General features: G+C 37.9%; 1 protein-coding gene across 4 annotated transcripts in view; it reads left to right on the top strand.

Annotated features, from left to right (window-relative positions):
- TMEM63A (transmembrane protein 63A) overlaps window positions 1–21,071 on the top strand; it is a 42,507-nt gene that overhangs the window by 10,200 nt on the left and 11,236 nt on the right. For all 4 annotated transcript variants that reach the window (XM_049833447.1, XM_049833445.1, XM_049833446.1 and 1 more), the window contains 14 exons: window positions 2,129–2,180; window positions 3,335–3,443; window positions 3,841–3,911; window positions 4,348–4,428; window positions 5,028–5,151; window positions 5,513–5,646; window positions 7,995–8,132; window positions 10,068–10,221; window positions 10,931–11,037; window positions 12,734–12,820; window positions 13,471–13,533; window positions 14,496–14,658; window positions 15,772–15,877; window positions 17,723–17,890. In XM_049833447.1, coding sequence (XP_049689404.1) covers window positions 2,129–2,180; window positions 3,335–3,443; window positions 3,841–3,911; window positions 4,348–4,428; window positions 5,028–5,151; window positions 5,513–5,646; window positions 7,995–8,132; window positions 10,068–10,221; window positions 10,931–11,037; window positions 12,734–12,820; window positions 13,471–13,533; window positions 14,496–14,658; window positions 15,772–15,877; window positions 17,723–17,890 — 1,557 coding nt within the window. The remainder of the gene's footprint in view (window positions 1–2,128; window positions 2,181–3,334; window positions 3,444–3,840; window positions 3,912–4,347; window positions 4,429–5,027; window positions 5,152–5,512; window positions 5,647–7,994; window positions 8,133–10,067; window positions 10,222–10,930; window positions 11,038–12,733; window positions 12,821–13,470; window positions 13,534–14,495; window positions 14,659–15,771; window positions 15,878–17,722; window positions 17,891–21,071) is intronic.

Raw genomic sequence — 21,071 nt, 5'->3', positions numbered from 1 at the left:
ATTACTTTTTTTGACCTGTCACTGGGGAGAATAGATTATTCTTTTTTCCTCTTTGCAATATCCTTTTAGCTGCTTGAGGATTATCAATTCATCTGTGCTTTTTCCTCTTTTTGATAAACCAGACCAGTTAATTTGGTCATTAATGAGAAGTGTTTTCTATTTGGGTGATCATAAAATCATCAGCCATCCTCTGAACTTTTCTTTTATCTAGCTGGACTGTCTCCTGTTGTTCCCTTCTGTTTTGGTTTGCGGCTCAAAATTGGACAAATCTTCTCACTGAGAATTTGTCCGTGCTGACTAAACAAAGAATTATTTCATGTTTCTTGCAGTCTAGTCCTGATTATGTCTGCCAGTGTGACACCTACCTCTTTCCATTATTAACTCACACTTGACAAATACAGTGTGTGTGTCCTCTAGTCAGCCATTCAGGTTGCTAATGAGAATACTGGTAGACAGAATTCTGTTAAACCCTGTTTAAACTTTCTTCCATTTTTGATAATGAGCTCTTATAAACCCACTTTATACCTGGCTTTGTATCAGTCTTGTCAAGATAATGTTTACACAGTGGTTCACAGTTGATCATCTTGGTGAACAATGATGCGGGGAAAAAAAAAAAAAAGGCAATAATTCATTTGGTTTTCCTGAGTACTTGCTTGCCTTTTGTTTTCTTTGTTCTTATACAACAACAATTGCATCTTATTTTGTGTATTGACCTCGCTATCTTTGTCCCTATAATTTATTCTCTTCTATTGTCCTTAATAATGTAGCCTAGTTTTTGTTTTCAGTTTACTCCTACCTGTGTTTTAAAGAGCCTTGTGACATAGCCCTCGTATGTAATGGGATATGTTATACTTGTGCCTTTAGTATTTTTTCTTTGTGGAGCCGCCATCTCTGACTTCCTTTTTATGAGCTCTTTCTTAGCAATTCTGTTTATAATAATACCTGCTTTCTTAAAGACCATTGCTGTTCTCTTTTTCTTCTTTGCACATCTTTTTTTGTCCTTTCAAAGGACCCTTTATCACTTCAGTCAGTTCTCCTTCCTTGCTTTCCATCTCTGTGTTCTTAACCAGCATTCATAGTTTTACAGAATCAAATCCAACACAACTGGTGCCCTAGTTGCTGTCTTCACCTCCTTTGTGAAGTAGACAGAGAGATGCCGGTGCTTTCAAAGAACTTACAGAACATAATTCCCCCTTCTGGTCTAGCTACTATCTGTATATTTATACCAAAATGGATTATGTAATATGCATCAATTTGTGTGCACTGTCCTCTAACTACAATTTGATAAAAGTTGTAGTAGCTTGGATACCAATAGATGCTCTCTGTTAATTCAAATGGCAGAGTATGGCTGGCCTTCTAAAGCAGGAGACTACAGCTTCTGTTTTCCTGCATTAATTTTCGTGATGCTAGGAAATACAGCGATAAACAAATATGAAGTTTTAGTGTCTCTCCCCTTCTTCCTCACCTTCCACTCTATGTGGATTTTGTGCATTTGCAGTTCTTTCTGTTGTGATGACTTAACATGCAATGTGATTTAACAGTCTATGCTAGAAGATTGTTTAGTTTTCCAGGTACACTTAGCTCTTTCCTTTGTGAACATGTACTCAAATTTTCACTCACTTGAATTATCATTTTTTAAAATACTTGACAGTCTACAGAAACAATGTCATATAAACTTTCTCATTTTTGACCTTAGTAAGGTTATCGGTACTGTGTTGTCAATGCTGAATTAATGCAGTTTAAAAAACTGAGATAAGAAATCAGTGAAGATGGAGTAAAAATGTGAAGGAAGTACATTCAAATCCCTAAACAAAATCGACAGGAAGGGAGATTGGAGGGAGAAAGGGAACTGCTACAAGGATCTAGTATTTAGATTTTTAAAATAATCTATTATTTCTCTTGATGGGTTGAATGTGGTATAATCCTGGAGGGGGGTTTTTTTCCAACTTTAAAATGCAATACAGTGTAAACCAGCATTGATTATGATTCTAAATCTGTTTAACAATTAACATGCTCAGCATTAACAGAAGTATATCAACTTTAAAAAAAATAGAATAAAACCTGACTCTTGGATATTTTGCATGTGAATGTTGCAGCAGTTAATTATGCTACTTGTTTTTGCTCTTAGATAAAGATCCTTATAGTTTTGGAAGAACAACTATAGTAAACTTACAAACTGGGTAAGTAAATCTTGCAGAGTACTTTTATGCTTATGTCTTTTTCCTGCCATAGTCTCTAAATGCATAAATTGATACTTGCAGCATGGCTCATGGGGTAGGAATTACTTATTCAAGCTTCATCAACTGAAACTGGGATACGTTCTGCTTCAGGCTATGCAGTTACAGTGCTGATAAGAAATCTGGAGACTTGGCTTCTACTCTGTCAGCTCTTAACTTGTTTCTCTTGGCTAATGACTGCACATCTAGTGATAGTATTTTCAGAAATTTCCACATTAAAAGAAACCATATTTCAGAAGGAAAATAAAGCTGACAGCTTTACTAGAATGTGTAACTCGGATGATTTAAATTCTCTTACATCAGATTTATGTGTGTGCATATCTCTCCCATCTGAGATCATGATTAAAATTCCTTCTATGTGTTTTAAAAACAGTCTGTAAAAATAGTTGAGATACAAGGCTGTAAAATTTTTCTGTTTTATTACTTGATCAATCCACATCTATCTATGCTACTATGTCCAGTAGAGTTTCTGCCAATGTACTTTGTTTTTTTTAACCATGTTATGAATCCTAGTAACTAGTGGGGATTTTTTGTTTGGTTGTTTTTTTTAATCTGTAAAATAGGTTCCTGTATTTTAGGTTAATTGTAATTATTAATGGTCTTTGCAAAACTGAAGAACTGTTCACAGAACAGAACTTCTGTAAGCTTTGAGAAAGGAGCTATCAGAGAAGCAGAATTTACTCCCTGTATTAGGCTGTTTTCAATTTGAGTAAGGATTGTGTCAAAGAGATTTCAGTTATGCACTCAGCTCAGTAACTAGTAAGGCCAATAAAAAATGTTTTGGCAAATAGCATGGTGTGTGCTATTGGGCATCTGAGTGAGAAGGTGCAAGCCAAACGCTGCCTAAAAATGTACATGTCCTAGAAGATCCATTTCCTTTGTAGGTCTGTTACCCATAGAATTTTATGATAAGCAAGTAACCCTAATGGATATCCAAGGCAACTGCATAGGCGTGACTGACTGCCAGTAACTACCTTTTTTTCCTTGTTTTGTGTTCAACAAAAGGTTCTGATCTGCTTAGCATTTTGATGGCTACTTGTATCAGTTAGGCAATTAGTTCTTCCTGTTTCTCATATTCATAACATTTTGTCTGACAGTAATAATCTTCTTTGGCTGCACACCATTTTTGCTGTTGTTTACCTGATTCTAACTGTTGTCTTCATGAGACATCACATGAAGTATGTCACATATAAAGAAGAAAACATAGTAAGTTTCTGTATTGGGGTGAAAAAAAACTTACAGCATGTTTACAAGTGGATAATGCTAAAAAGGCAAATTGTTAAGATGCCTCCTGCTTGCTAGAATGTGACATAAGTGTGAAGGAATTCACTGAAAGCAAAGCTTTGCTGACTGAATTGTGAAAATGGATGGAGAGAAGGGGGTTGGGGAGGGACCTGTGAAATTTTGGTGTAATCTATTACCAATGTAGAAGGTGAATGTGGTGCTGTCTTGAATAGATGCAGCTCCCATCAAAATCAAAATGCCCTACCTTTTTTCCCCTCTACAACACAGCTACTTGTGCTGTGTCAATGCCTTCCTCATATTCTTGTTTTCTCTTCCATGATATAGTTTCTCAAAATTGGAGTTGCATTTTCTTTTGCAGGTTAAGTGCACGTTGTTTATAACTGGTCTTCCAAAAAATGCAAAAGAAGAGACAATACAAGGCCATTTCACGTAAGTTCCATTCTTCAATAGTACCATTAGGAACAAACAGGAGACTTTAAAATTGTCCTAGTAGTTTTACCTGCCCAAGCAGAAATGTTTTTTGACTTTTGCACTGTTTAAAATTCATATTATGTATCTGTCTTCTAAAAGCATATCTTATTCCTTAAGCAGAATTGAGAAAAGACTGTATTTCAATAAAGTTAGCTAATCTTAGAATTAGAATCTAAGAAAGTGGCTGTGTCTTCACGCTTTCCATTCATGCTCCCACATGACCTTTACTTGAGAATAATGCTGCACATCTCATATGTAAGTAACTTTCAGCAGCTGTCTCTCTGGAAGTCTCCACTTTATGATATTCAGAAATGAAATAAGTGATTGAGATGTCAGTTGGACATCAGTGATGCTCTTTGAAACAGTTTCTTCATTGTATTTTCTGTTCTTACAGAACCGCCTACCCAACCTGCACTGTGCTGGAGGTCCAGCTGTGTTATGATGTAGCCAAGCTTATTCATCTCTTCAAAAAAAGGTACTTGTTTTTGCAATCTACCTGAGTTTAGCATGATTGAATGCTTTGCCAGTCCTTAATCAACATATACCAGTAATACTAAGCTTGCACATACCAGAAGTGAATTCTGCTGTTAAAGTTCTGGTTTGGACTTCAGTTAGATTCAGTTGTGTTTTAAGGTGAGTTGTGGGGTTCTTGTAGGTGTGATATGTTGTGTGTTGCATAAGATAAGCTTTGACTTGCTGATTATTCATGTATGTATGTTTTTAATTATTGTCAGGCAGTGCAAATTGGAAAACTCAACTATTGAATTAATAACTCTGGGACCCTGCTTCTTTGGCTGGAGGTGCTGGTCACAGGAGAGAAAAGTGTTATCTCCTGGGCTATACATCGGGTTTTTTCCTGGAACCTCACTACAAGTGTAGGCTGTATAATGCTATTACAGGCTTGAAAATAAATTATACTAAGGAGCCAAAATAAGATATATGAATATCTCTGGTGACCTATTAGTTTGTTATCAGTCCTTGACATAACTTTTTCTCTTGGGGATTATATTCTTCTTAATCTTAATGTTGATACTGTTTTCTTGCAAAATGTTATGGATGTATTTTTCTGTCCAGAAAACAGGCAGAAAAAAGCCTGACTTACTATGAACACCTGCATCAGAAGTATGGCAAGCGGGTCCAAATCAACCCTAAGCCATGTGGTCAATTCTGCTGTTGTGAAATGAGAGGATGTGAAAGGGTAAGAGATTGTGTTCATTTTAAGTGACAGCTAGGTAAATTGTTAGAAGAGTAGAGAATAGTTTTTGTATGACATTTTGTTGAGTTTTGGAAAATTCTTTATTCATTTATTGCAGATAGCTCATACTTCATGTTCTTGCACTGTACAGAAAAGGAATTCTCCAAAACTTTTGAAATGTAATCTTAGTGCAAAAATTGAAGTGCAAGGAAAACTTCCTGTTTGTTTGTCTTCGCCTTGTGACTTGATTTGTAATTTGTGGAAGTAGTATGAGGAAGAGAGACTATGGTTTGTGTAAGCTTTATTTTAATGAAGATATTAGCCATCTGGTACTTGGATGTAACAGTCAATAATTTCCCAACAGGAGGATGCTGTAGATTATTATACCAAAGTTAGAAATGAACTGATGGAAGAATATTCAAAAGAGGAACAAGCTGTTCATAATAACCCACTGGGAATGGCTTTTGTAACATTTCAAGAGAAATCCATGGCAACCTAGTAAGTTTTGTCTGGTGTCTTGTTTGTTCTCTTTTAAGTATAATAGTACAACTGATCTGCTGTTTGTGTTGCTTGTTTGCTTATGTTGGTGGTTCTTCCTTTCTTCTTCTTCACTGTCCTGTGGATTTGGTCTGCTTTGCTTTCCAGTAAGATTTCCCATAAGTGTGCATTTAGCCTCTATGCTTTGAGTGAAGAAAATATCTAAGGGACTGAATGGCTCTGGACATTTTTTGGGGATAAGGAGCCTTTCTCTTCTGTATGGGATCCAGTCCATCAGTGTAGGTGAATAGTAGGCCAGACTGACTGGCTCTTTAATATGAGTTACTGATCTCTTCATTTTCTACTGTGCAAATGGTCCAATTACCAAACTATCAGAGTGGGTGCAAATTACACTGCTAGTTAGTCATCTCTACAAAGTAGAGTCAGTGACTGACCTGGCCATAGGTGATAGATACACATTATGTATCTCTCTTCCCTGTTAATATAGATACATGCCTAGGCCTAATATCAGAAGTTGTTCAGTGCTTTTTACTAAGTCATTTGTAGAGAAAATGCATGTAGCCTCTTGTTTTCTGTTGGCACTTTGTGAGCATCTTTTACTAACAGAAAGTGGGTAACGGGAAGCAGAATAATGTTTGTATTGCAAAAATAACACATGCTTTTCTTTATTCTTCATAGCCTCTCTGATTTAAATTGTCTGCATTCTTTTGACCTTCAAGTCATGTTAGAAGAGCCAGTCTTTCAGGCTTTTTTTTCGAGGAAGTCCAAGGTATAGAATTCCTTGCAAGAATTTGAGATGCTGGAGAAAGTTTTGCTTGCAGCTCTTTGAGTAGCGATTGTGTGGTGCAATCTGCCCCACTCTTAATTTTGTAATGTTATACACCATATTTAGAGAATCTAGAGCATGAAATAACATTTTAAGATGTGAAACTGAAAGGAGAAATAAGCATTGAAGTTCCTTCTGTAGCTGCTGATTTGTCGTATACGATTTTGATGGGATAGTCTCTCCTTGGGCGTGTGTTCTGAGTTGCACTGCAGGCATCTGAGTTGAATTATCAAGAACTGAAAAGATTTTAGTTTGTTTCGCTTGGAATTGATGCAGTGGACTCCATTCTCTGGAAAATTAGATGAGATTACATGCAAAGCTAGGGCTACCATCAAATTAGAAAGTTATTTGGTGCCCTTAGTAGGCTCTGCTCCACAGAGCCCTGAAATAGGGTGGGAGAAACAGGAAGCCAGGATTGAGGTTTGTGGAGCCAGGTGGTTGTAGAAGCTTGGTTAATGGTGGTGCTCAGTAGTGTGGCTGGTAGTGCTAAAGCTTGCTCTGTATGTATTTTTAAAAATAAACTGTCAAAGTGTAATTAACTTTCTTAAATACTTGCTGCCACAAGATGCTGACAATTTGACATCACTACTTGAATTCTGGTAAGGTAAAGATCTGGGTTTGGGGGGTTATTTTTGTTTGTTTGGTTTGGTTTGTGTGTGTGGCTCTCTTTATGTTAAGAGCACAACTGAGAAACAAGCATGTTCAGGAATTTTAGAGTCTACCCATTTAAATATAACATATACTGTTTCCATGTGAGTGTAATACAGCTTATCTGGAGTGGAACTTCTTTTACACAGTAATGCATACGCAGTTGTACTGTCTCTGAATATATGCCTAGCACTTCTATTGCTGTGTTTTGAGAAATCTTTGAAAGCATTTATTCTGGCTATGTTTAAATTTTGTTTAAATACATCGATTGTCAATCAACCTATAATATTAGAAGATAAAATTAAGTATTGTGATTATTTTAGGAGTGGGTGAAAGAGGGTAATATTTTGAATTGTGAGAATACCAGCACATTAAAAAAATTTCTGAGCATTGGTACTCAAGGCGAAATTGGCTGGTTTTGATACTAGTGTAATGAAATGAGAGTGCAGACTAATCCTTTAGTCTGCTTTGATTTGAAACCAGCTGTAATTACATAAGGAGGTGTTTGGAGAACTGGCAGTCTTTAATTTTTCCAGTGCTTTCAGGCTTTGATTTTTTTTTTTTTAATTTTTTTATATATTTTTTTTTAAATATGAGTCACTGCTATTGTTTCTGTTGGTAGAAGCACCAAACAGTTCAAACCACGACTGCTTTTTGTTTCCAACTTTGTCAGATCTCAAAGACCTGTGGTAGTAACTGTTTATATGATGGTCATCACATGCATAATACAATGCTGCATTGTTGTCTAAGTACTATCTTGATCTCTGGTTATTAAAAGCAAAAAACCCTTTGTCAGTATTCCCAGTCTTTCTCATTACGTATGCAGCATTTTCAGGTAAAAATTTGGAAAAATTCTCCTTTTTCTTCCTTACAGTATCCTTAAGGACTTCAATGCCTGCAAATGTCAGAGTATTAAGTGTAAAGGAGAACCCCAGCCATCGTCCTACAGTAGGGAGCTGTGTGTATCAAACTGGGAGGTTACATATGCTCCTTATCCTGAGAATATTTGTTGGTAAGATTCCTGTCTTGCATCCATTTATTTAGGGTAATGTAGTTTTAGAATGGGGACAGGAGGAGGGGGTTGAGTGCATTTTTCTTTACCCCTAAACTAAGACTCTATGAAGCATTTGTACTTGGCTGATCTGCATCTTTATTTCCATTACTACTGTTCTTTGTCCTTGGGGAGACCTCTCAGAGGCTGACTAGGGTTTTGCCACCCCAAAGTTCTCGTGCCTGCAGTTCCTATTAACTAAAATAAATAAATAAAATTCAGCTTATTAATTAATGTCTGTGCCTCAGTGTTTCCATATTATGGGGTTAATGCATATCTACAGTTGAGATCTGAGGAAAGCAATTTGGTGTTAGTGCTGAGTATTCTCCAACTATGTGTATGTTTTTTGAGTCGCCACATGATGAGTATAACTTGATCCACTCTGTGAACTATGGTCTGTTCTCCTAACATCTTTTTATTGACCCAGTAAATTTCCCAGACTTTACCCACTGCTTACAGGAGAGTGTCGAAAAATAGATAAATACTTTTTGAGTTAAACGGTTCCTGTGCTGTCTTCTGTTATGCTTATAGGCTAAAAATGACCAAATATTTTCCAGTTGCTTTGCAACTGACTTAGGGTTGGGTCAATATAATCCCTTATTCGTATAACAGTTGATTTGTTGACATTTCCATTGACCAAACTGAAACTGCAAGACACAAACATGCACAAGTTACTGCATTTCACCTGTATGTAACTGTTTTTTAAAAAAAGTACACTTCCCCCTAATGATTTTAACAGAAAATTACTTTTAAGGTGACTATGCCATCTATTTCTGATAATTGAGATAATTGAATCTTCTCTAGAACTACAATTCTGCAGTTGGGAATAAAGTACAGAATCTTTAACCATAAAGCAAACAACCAACTGTGATTCTTAGCTGTGTCTTTAGGATGTGTTATTTTGAGACATGAATTAAAAATCTCTTGCAGGCTGCTTTCCACATAGGGTCAGTTTAATCTGCCTTTTTTCATGGAAGGGTTCTTGCACGTATGTGTGCTTCATTTCTTCTTCCTTTGTTCAAGCACTCTCTTACGGACACAGGAAATGATCATTGAGACTCAGTGGGTTGAAGCACTTGCAAAGCTTTTCTAAACATTTCTGAGAGGGGAGGATGGTGGGGTTTTGTTGTTCATGTTTTTTGTGGTGGGGGTGGTGTTTTTGGGGGGTTTTGTTTTTGTTTTAATCTGTTCTTCCCCTCCTCCCCCCACCCTGAAGAAGAGGAGGCACAGGGATTTGCCAAGTTACTTACCTAGGTTCACAAAAAGAGTTGTCATAATTGGGTATGTTAGTGAGCATCTGTATCCCTGTTTTGTCTGTTCTAAATACTTGGCTTTGGCTGGGGTTCAAATCATTCCAGTGCTTTTGAGAACCATTTCAGATAACATTCAAGAAATGTACCTGTTTAAGGCCTATTGTTGCTGTTTTAATATAGCAGGAAGGGATGCAGGGATTTTTAATTTTTATTTTTTTTTTCCAAAATCATGGTTTCTTGGTAGATTCTGCCTCTCATAACTATTCTCCTTGCAGAAATTCTCTGTATCTTCTTCTATCTCTGTCTCTTCTTGTTCTAACTTTTAGTACTTCTGTATTATTGAACAGCGGAGGTGTTTCACCAAACCTTGACTACATTAGACATTATGTTTGTGTTATGAAAGACTAAATATGTTCTTCTGCAAACACAATTTATGTTATCATTCAAGAAAGGTTGCAGTTTCCTTTATTTCTAGTAGTAACTGGAACTTGTGTAGTGCTTTGTTATACAACTTTGAGACTATGAAAGCTCAATTTAGAAAAAGCTGTCACTTGTTACTTGATGGATAGTATATATATTTTTTTTATCAGCAAATGCTTACTGCTTGGTTTCATGTCCTTTTTTTTTTTTTCTTTTTTTGCAGGAAAAATCTTTCAGTGCGTGGACTGAAATGGTGGTTTAGATGGGCTTGCATTAATTTGCTTCTTTTTATTGTACTGTTTTTTCTTACTACTCCTTCCATAATCATCTCGACCATGGACAAGTTCAATGTCACTAAACCTATTCACTACCTTAATGTGAGTATCACCACATGTTTGGATATAGCTGTGTATCAGCCCAAAATGTTGATAAACTGATAGGTGTATAGTAAGACAATGAATCAATGTCTGTAAGCTAAATTCAGTTGAAATTCTCAGGTCTGTTTTATGTATCTGCTGATTAAAAAGCATACATCCAGAATCAGGTCTTTAGTCTTCTTTTGTTCCATGACAGTAGGCTGAAGCAATTTCACCTGAAACTTTATATTACTATAAACGTCTTGTTTGTAGTAAAAATTTGTATTTCAAATGTACATAATTCTAAATTTTGTAATCAAAAACTTTTGCCAAAAATGGAATTTCAAGTCCAACTTGTATTTTGATTTTTATGGTGAGAAGGGGGAAATTCAGATTTTAAAATCTGAAGTAAAATGCCATGGTTTTATTTGGCTTATTGGATTCAAAACAGGATGGCATGTATATTAAATACTTCCCAAGCTGATGTAAACTACATAAATACTGCTTGCGAGACTTCACTCTCATGGAATTTAATTCCCAATCCCACTCTTGTTTTTTGTCTTGCATACCAGTGCTGAGCACTCACTCACTTTAAGATTGTATCTGAATATAATTTCCGCAGTTCAACCTGCTATAATTTACAACTAGCAAAATATTGCAGCCTCAGTTGTACCACAGCTGCATTAAAATGTTTTTAATACTTTGTTCTTCCTTTTTTTCCCCCCACTAGAATCCCATCATCAGTCAGTTTTTCCCAACGCTCTTACTCTGGTCCTTCTCAGCTTTGCTACCAACAATTGTATATTACTCAACTTTGCTGGAGTCCCACTGGACAAAGTAAGCAAGGTTTTACTCTGTTTTGGCCTTATTAGCTGAATTACTAAAATAAATGGAGAAAGTGCTTATCTTCCACGGAGCTCTTAAATCCACAGACGTCTCATAGTAGGGAATGCTGTGTTCGCATCTCTTATTAATGTTAGAACCACCACTATGGTGTTTAAGTAATTTGTAATCAATACAGCAAGTGTAATCTGACCACATGATTTGCTTATGCTCCTCCCCCCCCCCCCGCCTTGTGTTTAATCAGAAAAAAAAATGTATAAGCATGCTGAGGGGATGTAGCTTCAGCAGGAGCATGGGAAGTGCCTCTGATCCCGTAACCAGCTCGCTCTCTGGGAAGATAGGAGGTGTGGGTTTGGATGCCCTCCAGGCTGAGAACATCACAGAACCCCAGAATCCTACTTCAACAGACAGTGCTCCAACTGCTGGCATGCTACTTACAAAAAGGACATCCATCTTTTTGTTGTTTTATGTGGAAAAAATGGTCTGGATGTAACTCTTGGTGTACAACTCAGTTGCTTTTGGATATTGTTAGAGGTGATCTGAGAAGACCTGTGGCACCAAGGCCCAGCAGGTGTGTTGATGCAAGATTTTTAGATATGACTGGTGCACTCCAGAGATGTGAAGCACAGTGATGTGCTGCTGACTTGGAGAACTCAGCACAGCTTGGTTTGGCGTACCAGATTTCATCCCCAGTTTCCCTACAGTCAGATAAAAGCATGATACTGCACACTGAATCCCAGCTTCATTTAACTTCACTCAATCTTTTTCCATAATGCCTGCAGCTATTTTTTGTTTGTTTTTATGTTCTAAGGTAATTTTTTTTTTTTTTACTTTTTAATCTTTTGTACCATTCCCTTGTAAGACACCATGTCCAGAAGCTACTGTTTGTTCATCACAGTTGTATTCTTTTCATCAACTTTTTTTTTTGGTAGTTGTGCTGGGCACATGAACTTTGGGCCCTTCTCAATCAGTTGAAATAGTTTTCTAAAGTCACTAGTGATCACAGATCTGATTTCAAGCCTCTGTATAGTTATCCTGATGTAACCCACAGTGTCCAAGGGCTACATGATCCTATAATAAAACCTCTGTGGTTTTAATGCCCTATCAGATACCACCTTTAACAGTCTGAATAGTTTATAGCAGTTGCTGCACTTTTCTGGCAACAGTGTGTCACTAGATAGATGTTCCCGCTACTGTAGTAGGGGTATAGCATTAGTAGTGTCATGTTGTTCCCAAAGAGTTGACACTTGGCAAAGACAGTCAGGTAGCTTGTCCAAGTGTCTGGTTTCTTGGCAGTGGTGCCCTTTTATGAACTGGCTAATCCCTCTTGGCATAACACTTGAAGAGCTGTTTGTTTACAAGCTGTTGTGAGATGTGAGTATCATTGGATGAGAGACCAGCTGTGATTGTTGCATATCCCCTTGCTTGTGGTGCAGACCTGTAGCGATGCTAATCCAGAGTTTGGATTGGTGTTCAGAAATGTTTTCTTTGCCCAAGAAGATACTGAGAGCCTGCTTGATCCAAATTAGTGAATATCTCAAAGATGTTTGTTTTGTGAGTATCTTGTAGCAATGTGATATGGTAGGGGACGCTGCAAGTCTGACAGGTCTGGACTTTCTCTGGGCAAGATCCTTCATGGGTGGAAGTCTTTTATATGACTTTCTTACTCAGTAACTTTTTGTGTTGGTAGATCTGCAGAGAACAGAATAATGATGCATAAAGTCTACATATTTTTGATCTTCATGGTATTGATTCTGCCCTCCCTTGGTCTGACCAGGTAAAGAATTATAGTTTAATGGAGTAATGTTTGAGTATTTTAATTGTATGAGACAACTTCTGTTCTTTAATTGCTAGTTGAGGTATAGTTGATGTACCCCCACTCCCTCCAGTGTGTATGGTTGTACTATCGTTACGCATTAGATTTCAATGTTCATCTTTCATGTGAGGACCTCGTAGCCCTTAAAGTTTCTAAAGGCTGACTTTTCTTTTAGTAAAGAAACTTAAGACCTTATGAGATCAATGACTAATTGAAAGTTGCCCATACTCACTCACCATCGTAACTGAGAACCCAGTTTCTTGACTATGTCTTATACTTCAGTTATAGTTGTCCTTTTCTTTCCACCTTTACAGTATTTGACTGTTTCCCTGACTAACCTGGTAACACGTATTTGTCCTATCTATATAATAACTGCTAAAAATGAATCATTAAAACTTCAATATGAAGTAGATGTTTTTGTTTTGTATGATTCTGTATCTTTTTTCCTATTTCTGACTATCAGTAACTGTGATAAAGCTAAAGTAGTATTCAGATTATTTGATTGAATTCTCTCTATCCACTATCCTGATCTGAACTACTTAAAAAGAGAAGCAATTTTACACAGTACTAAGCTGTTGGAGACTGAATTACATTAACCGTCTTTCTTTCAGCCTTGATTTTTTTTTCCGTTGGCTGTTTGACAGAGAATCATCTGATTCTGCAGTTAGGCTGGAGTAAGTATTAACAACTCTTTGCTAAAGGAAGACTTAAGACTTTTTTCTTTTCTTTTTTTTTTTTTTTCTGTTGACTAACCTTGGTTAGTGTTTATTAAAATTTGCTTGGGGATGTTACCCTGTGGGATGATGTTGATCTTCTGAATAAGGGCAGGAGAATGTAAGCGATTTTGCTATGAAGAAATCCATACTTGTTTCCTGCTAGCTGATGTATGCAAACATTCAATAAAGAGACAGTTATCTTTCCAAAACCTTACAAATTTTGTAGAAGACAAGAAAGGACGGGATGATATGATGCAGGCGAGAGGGGACCAGAAAATGTACTGAGGGTTGTTTCATATCATGGACAGAGGATCCTCCCAAGGATTACAGCGAGACCAAATAGCTGCAGCAGTTCTCTTTCTGAAATCTATTGACTCTTGATTTTAAGAAACGTGAACGTTTTCACACCAGCATTGCAAATTTGCACATATTGGTTATTACAAGCTCTTGTGACTGTGGCTGGAGGGAAAGAATAGAATGCAGTTATTAGGACATAGTTAGGTTTCCAAATGCTGTTTCAAAATCAGTAACAAGACAACAATTAGGAGTTACTAAGCTAGGAAAGAGAATAATTTTCTTGCAGTCTTATCTCATCTTGTCTTGGGTTGCTGTTGCAGACATCAAATGATGCTCTTGTCTGCTATCAGCCACCCATCAGACTGCTGTATATTTTTTTTAAGAGTTTATTCCTCATCCAAACTGCAGCTTAGCCAGGCTGTTACAGCGTACTACACTTACTGTATTTATAGCTGTGTAGTACTCTTTTTCAACAAGATTATCGGAAGTCTTCTAGCCACTTTTTATGGTGGCCAGTGCTTATCCTTATGGTAAGAGATTTCCAAAGATGATGGGGATCCACTGTATATAAACTATATTTGCTTGTCTGCTTTCCAGTCACTGTCTGATGTCTTTCCTTGCAGATGTGTCTTTTTGCCTGACCAGGGAGCCTTCTTTGTGAACTACGTGATTGCCTCTGCTTTTGTTGGCAATGGGATGGAGTTGCTGCGCCTGCCTGGGCTCATCCTTTACACCATACGCATGATAATGGCCAAGTCCACAGCAGAAAGGAAAAATATTAAACAGGTATTAGAGCCCCTCCTTAGCAAGTGGCAATTAAATGACTGATCCTTATCAGAAACAGTGGGAGCCCCCATCCTTCATACCATTAACTATCATCTCCTGTCTATTTTTTGGCCTTTGTTTCATTCATACATGACAGATTCATATTCCCTTCATTTGCAGCACAGATAATGGGGAGGTATTTATTCAAGTCAGAGATGGTCAAAAATCAAAACCCAAGCTCTGAACTTCAGGTATTACTCTCTTCATAGCTCCAAGTCAGAGTTTTATGATTTGGATTTTATAGGATAATTCTGATGGATTTTATCTTACAGTCTAAACTTCAGTTTTGTAAAAATTCAAATCTATGTTAGTTTCTTCTGTCAGCCTGCAGGTGTTTACAACTTACTTTAATTTGAACATACATCTAGCAAAATATATACTTATTGTCTATATTCCATTTTAAGTGGAGGGCTTTCACTTCCAGATAATGTATCATCTTGCAGCTTGAAATTCCAGGTGTTACAATGGGAATTTAAGCCTGTATACAGCTGCCTCTGTTCTTTTTCTTCTTTCTTTTTTTTTTTTTTCTTTTTTATGGGTGGGTAGGTTCCATTTTTAAAAGATTCTTTTAAGCATTAACTTCTGTTAACTGTTGAATATTACCCCTTGCTCTGGTTGAAATTATTTATATTGATTTCCTCATCCCAAGAGGAAAAAGTGGGAATACTGACCACACCAAAGCTTTGGTATCTTGAGCTTTCCATACTGGGAAAGCCAACACAAGGAACAGTACAGATTCAATGGAATCTGCAGTGAGATGAAGGTTCTGAGTTTGGCACAATTATTTTCTGCCTTGTGGTTTTAACTAGTTGCTTCTTGTAGATGAAAACAAATTCTCTGAGGAATTACTTTAAGGCTATGAAAGAAGCAGCTTATTTTCTGTAAGTACAGATGCATAAAACGCATAATACTTCATCTCTCTAATTACGTCATTTATGCCTCTTAGGGAAGTAACTGATCTCTCATAGGGAGAGAATAAGAGAAGGTGAATTGTTGCTTTAGTGAATCTCTTCTTAACTCCTGACATATTGATAGATGACATGAGTGGCTTGGATGTTTTGTTTTTGTTCCTAGCAACAAGCATTTGAATATGAATTTGGAGCAATGTATGCCTGGATGTTGTGTGTGTTCACTGTCATCATGGCCTATAGCATTACGTGTCCCATCATTGTTCCATTTGGTAAGTTTTCCAATGAGCTGTGGGCACTGTGTGAGCGAGATGGGGGCACATGGGAGGTTTGGAAGGCCCAGTTCTGCATTCTTATCCCAGTTCAAATGCTGATAATCCTTAGGACTTGGATCCAAGTTCCTTCCTTTCTTGTGGAAAACACAGGGCAAAACATGGTGAATTACTTAGCTCTTATACTGCCTTTAGAAGTAGAAAGTATATTTAATGTCTATTAGACGCTTATTTTATTTCTCAAGATTGAGTGTACTAGCTCTGGTGGTGGTTTTTAATAGTTAAGCATAGGAGATTAGGTAGGTTTGAGGATGAGGGGATTATTTTTTATCTCTGGGTTCTTGAGGTCTAGGAGAAGCAAGCTGCAGAGGGTACCCAGCCTGGAGGTCCACCTTAAGCAGCCAAACTTGAGTTGAGCTTTAGGCTCATTTGAAATAACTTTTGTCCTAAAGTTTGACTGATGTATGTAAAATGAAGCATAAAAATAAGCATGTTGACCCAGAAGCAAGAGACTGGAAAACTGCCTGTCCTTTTCACAACTGCCCCTCTTCTCCATTGCAAACCATTTATCTAAAATTCCACATCCTGAATGAGAATGAGAAAAAGGGCTGTGGTTATCGCTGTGCTATGGACAGCTGTACGCTCCATGGTCCTGACCGCAGGGATGTGACCTAATGATGTACTGACTGCTTTGCTGGGACATGGTCTTGGCGAACACCATAGCTGCCCTTTGACCAGAAAAGGAAATGCCGTATACTCTGGTAGATTAGCTGGCTTAGAAAGCCAGTCAACTAGGAGTTTAGGGCATGTGGATAGAGCCCTTATTCAACTCCTATTCAGTTGGTTTATCTCTGTCCCATGAACAAAACATAACATTTCTGCCTTAAGTTGCCTATGTATCTGGCTTTGACTACTTTCTTCTTCCTGTACCAGCCATTAAATCCTGTATGGGTGTGGAAGAAACTTAGCAGTCTGTTTAGAACTCATAGACAGTTTTTCATCTTTAGTGACTGTGACATGAGCTACATCTGATGTTATTGCATCTTTCATTCACAGAGATTCTGGACTGTCATAAGAATTATGTATAAAGAATCATTTCAGCAGCTACAGATATTTCCACTCTGGAAACCTGTTTAACAGGCATAAGTAGTACTAAATAGTTTTATATAGTTGGTATTTTCCTTTCCTAATCCAAAATTTTAGAGAGCTAGATACATCATAATTAGCTATTAGATGTTGTTCAGAACTGATTTTAATCAACAACCTTATTGGAAGAATGTGGCCAATTTTTTTGTAACTGTTCTTTATTTACATTTCGTTTTGTGTGCAGTTGTAAATATCTGAATGTGGTAGTGCATACCAGAGCTGTTGCAATTCATAGCTGTCACAGCAGTAACTGGCTTTTTTTGGGGGGGGATAAGAAATAGCTGACTTGAAATCCAGTCGTAAATGTGTTGAAGGCTGAGAAAGAGACCTTAAGCCACTGTTTGACCTTTCTTCCTTACCAGGACAGTGGTGGAGGTGTTACTGAGTCTCCCCTACCAGCTTGGCCTCATGTGCCAGCTCCAAGAAGGAGCTCTGGGTTCTTTCTGGGAGCACGAATGGTGCTGCAGAGAAGTGTGTGGAGAAGGGGGAGCGATGGGGAGACTCCGGGAGTCTTGGGCTGAGGATGCAGTAACCTTAGGAGCAGGCTGCTGTCATGGAGCTGTACCCCACTCGTATTTGGCCTGTATCCACCATTGGAATCTAGATTTTCAGTCACTTGGTTAGTGTAGATCTCATCACAGAATTGCTGCTTTTTGTCAAGTCTTCAACCACCTTTGGCTGTCCCTTTTTTCCTTCCAGGTTTAATATACATACTCCTGAAGCACATGGTTGACCGTTATAACCTTTACTATGCATATCTCCCTGCCAAGCTAGAGAAGAAGATGCACTTTGCGGCTGTGAATCAGGCCCTTGCAGCTCCAATTCTCTGCCTTTTTTGGCTCTATTTTTTCTCATTTTTGCGGCTAGGTAAGTATTACCTGTTTCCACCTAGAAGCTGCTCCTACTTCTCTTGTCAACTTACCTGAATTACATGTGAAGTTTCATTGGTTTTATGGGCTTTTCTTTTTGCTTCCATAAATGGGAAGTCATAGTGGTTACCTGTGGCGCTGAATTGTACAACAATTGCAGCTTACACAAGTTTGCATAAGATACTCTGATGGCGATAGCCGATACGTTAACTTAAAACTGTTAGCATGGAACTTCATATTTCTTCATTTTACAGGAGATCATGTGTTCCCTAAATCTGTGGAGTTTGAATTGGCCAGTTAGGCTGTGGAGTGACAGACAGTAAAAATCATTAAATAAAACACAAATGTATTCAGAATTAGCTCTTACTAGAAAGATGGTCCCTGGCTTCACTACCTGCATTTGTGTAGTCTGCGCATAAGTTTAATTTGCCTGGGTGAATTGGTTACTGCCTCCATTGTACAGTTGTCATTTGGAAGAAAACTGTTAAAATGTTGGCTACTGCTAGTAAGACCTGTGTTCTACATCATCTGTCAAACTTTACAAGGAAGACTGCAGTGAGATGGTAACCCTCCTCCCCAATTTAAAAACTCATGTTTTTTGTGTAATTTCTTTTAAAAGTAGGGACATTCTGTGTCTTGCAAATACTTGGCATTGATAGTATTGGCTGTGGTGTACTAACAGCTTTGATGTCAGAAAAAGTAGGCAATAGCCCATGGTTTTTTATCTGTGATATAGGAGGAAGCATTTGGCATGGAACAGAAATGCCGGTGATGCTGGAAGGAGTTGGGCTTTCCTTCCTGGGAAGGAGGCCCTTGGTATCTAACTGTATTTTGCCCTCTTCTCTGCTTTCACAGCACTGATGACAAATGACCGTGCTTGCTTTGTGTTTTTCTAGCATACCAGTAGTAAAAAAGATATTGTTGACAGACTGTCATCTAACTTCAGAGATAGCTCCCTGTGGAAATAAGAGGCACTCAGAACTATTGCTTCAGGCTGGCCTTGGATTTGAGCAGATGTCCCTGCATTACTTGTATGTTTTGGAGCTTGTTTTTTCCCTTGTTTTGAGAGCTGTCTTTGCAACCAGGAAGACCAATAAATCTATGTCCTCTAAAATAACAGCAGCATTTCTAGAGCATGCTTTAGAAAAATCAACTGCAAACACACAGCAATTGATGCGCCTCTTTAATTGCTATGAAGGAAATCCTGGTGTAGTAAAAATTAAATCTTTATAATAATGTTTTCTGGTTCTGCATCTATGGTAAAACCATCATTTGTCATGGACCTTAGTAATGGAAAATACAGGCTGGATTACCATGTTTAGTTTGGTCAGTGTAGAGGATCCTGTTTACAGGATGTTGTTCAGTGATTTGGCAGTGCACAGGGCAGTCTAGCCAAGCAGTGTGAGTCTGAGAGGTAGGAACTTGAGATTTTGGTTGCCATTGATTTCATTGCTGCTTCTTGTGCCAAAGAAAAGGAAGGAGGGGGAAGAGTGCCCTGCTTCCTTATCTGCAAAATAAATTGGTTTATGGTATGTAAAGCTTGATTGCTTAGTCATTGGTTTGTGTCTGGTATGGATATTTCAGTCTGGTTGCAGAGTACAGTGATAATACTGTTTTCTCACTTATTATATTAATGTAAGGCTGGAAGGACCTCTATCCCAGTTCTCAGTCAGGATCAAATATCACTTGACTGCATTCAGAAGGTGATAGGCTGTATTGGTGTCATCCATTTCCTCCTCAGTTGCTGTTTTCTTCCTCGGCTCTCATTCCATCCATCTGTCATATACCTAAAGCACCACTGGGCCTCTCACAACAGAGGAGGTGACAGTACTATCTACAGTTCAGCCTCTGTCTCCTGGGATAGCCACTTAAGTCCCATGTTCTCTAGAACTGTTGGCAGGGAGGAGTGCTGACGACACAGGGCAGGGAAAACTGGTCTTTGGAGATTTCTTCTTCCTTGATCTCTGCTCTTTGCTTTGTGGCTCACACCATACGTTGCCTTTGGTGTAGACATACCTCACCAGCTGGTAAATACTGATGTAGCCTATGCTTATAAAACAACCTCTTCTGAAGGACATTCCAGAATACCCATAGGGAGGTTTTTCACTTCCCTTTTTTGTTTGAATAGTGACATGATCGTGGGGTTTTTTGTTTTGTTTTTTGCGTGTGCGCGCACGCGTGTGTGTGGTTTTCCCCTCATGAATAGATTTGTGCAGGGCTTATATAACCTGCTAAAAAGTAAAACTTGTCTATTCTGTGCTACTGCATATGCTGAGGTTACCACAAAATATTTGAGGGTTGGTGTTGCCTCTTTTGACTAAAGAAGCTTGGAAACAGCTAGGTTTTGTGGTTTGGGTTTTTTTCCCCCTAATATCTTACTCAAGTCATCTTTCCTGCAAAATGAGATTAATTTCTTCAGAATATTTCCCTAGTGGACCTGGAGAATAAGTCACTGTAATCACTACAACTTTTTCCATACTAGAGGCTTGCTACTATGTCCTTTCCTATAGTTCTCTCCCTCTCTCTCTGAAGAAAAACTTACCTTTCAGCTTAGTTCGTTTACTTGGTTTCTTCTGTTGTTCCTTCTCCTTGGATTCCTCCCAGTTCTGTCCATATTTTATCGTGGTGTCCTGCACAGACAAGGCTGCTCAAGTTGAAGGTGCTCAGTAGCACCAAATTATTTTTTATAGGTACCAGAGACTTGCTGCTGCTTTTTTTTTTCTTCCCTTCTTCCCATGTTTTGTGATAGAATCACACTATTGACTGTTTCCAGCTTGTAATCATCAGTTGTATTCTGCAGTGCTACAGGTTTGTTATCCCTCTACATTTCATTTTTCCTTCCAAAAGGAAGTTATTTACAGTTTTCTAGGTACAATTTCATCTTAGGGGTTTTGGTGGGTTTTTTTCCTTGAAAGAGGGTGGGATTGTTTTTTATTATTTTTTTTCATTTGGGTTGTTTGCAAGCCATCCAATTTGGTGCCATCATCATATTTAATAAATGGACTCTATCTATTACATTTCACAGATCATTTATGAAAGTATTTTAGAAGTGGGTCCAGAAGAGATGACTGAGGGAGGAGAAGAATCGCTCTGAGCCTTGTTTATCATTCAAGTATTGCAGCTGCCTTTCTTGGCCTTTAAGGAAGCTAGGAAACAGCTTGTTCAGCAGTTTTACCAGT

The sequence above is a fragment of the Accipiter gentilis genome, chromosome 30 (genome assembly GCF_929443795.1).
Source record: "Accipiter gentilis chromosome 30, bAccGen1.1, whole genome shotgun sequence".
Taxonomy (NCBI): Eukaryota; Metazoa; Chordata; class Aves; order Accipitriformes; family Accipitridae; genus Astur; species Astur gentilis.
The sequence above is the reverse complement of the archived record's forward strand: the minus strand, read 5'-3'. Positions and strand labels throughout refer to the sequence as shown.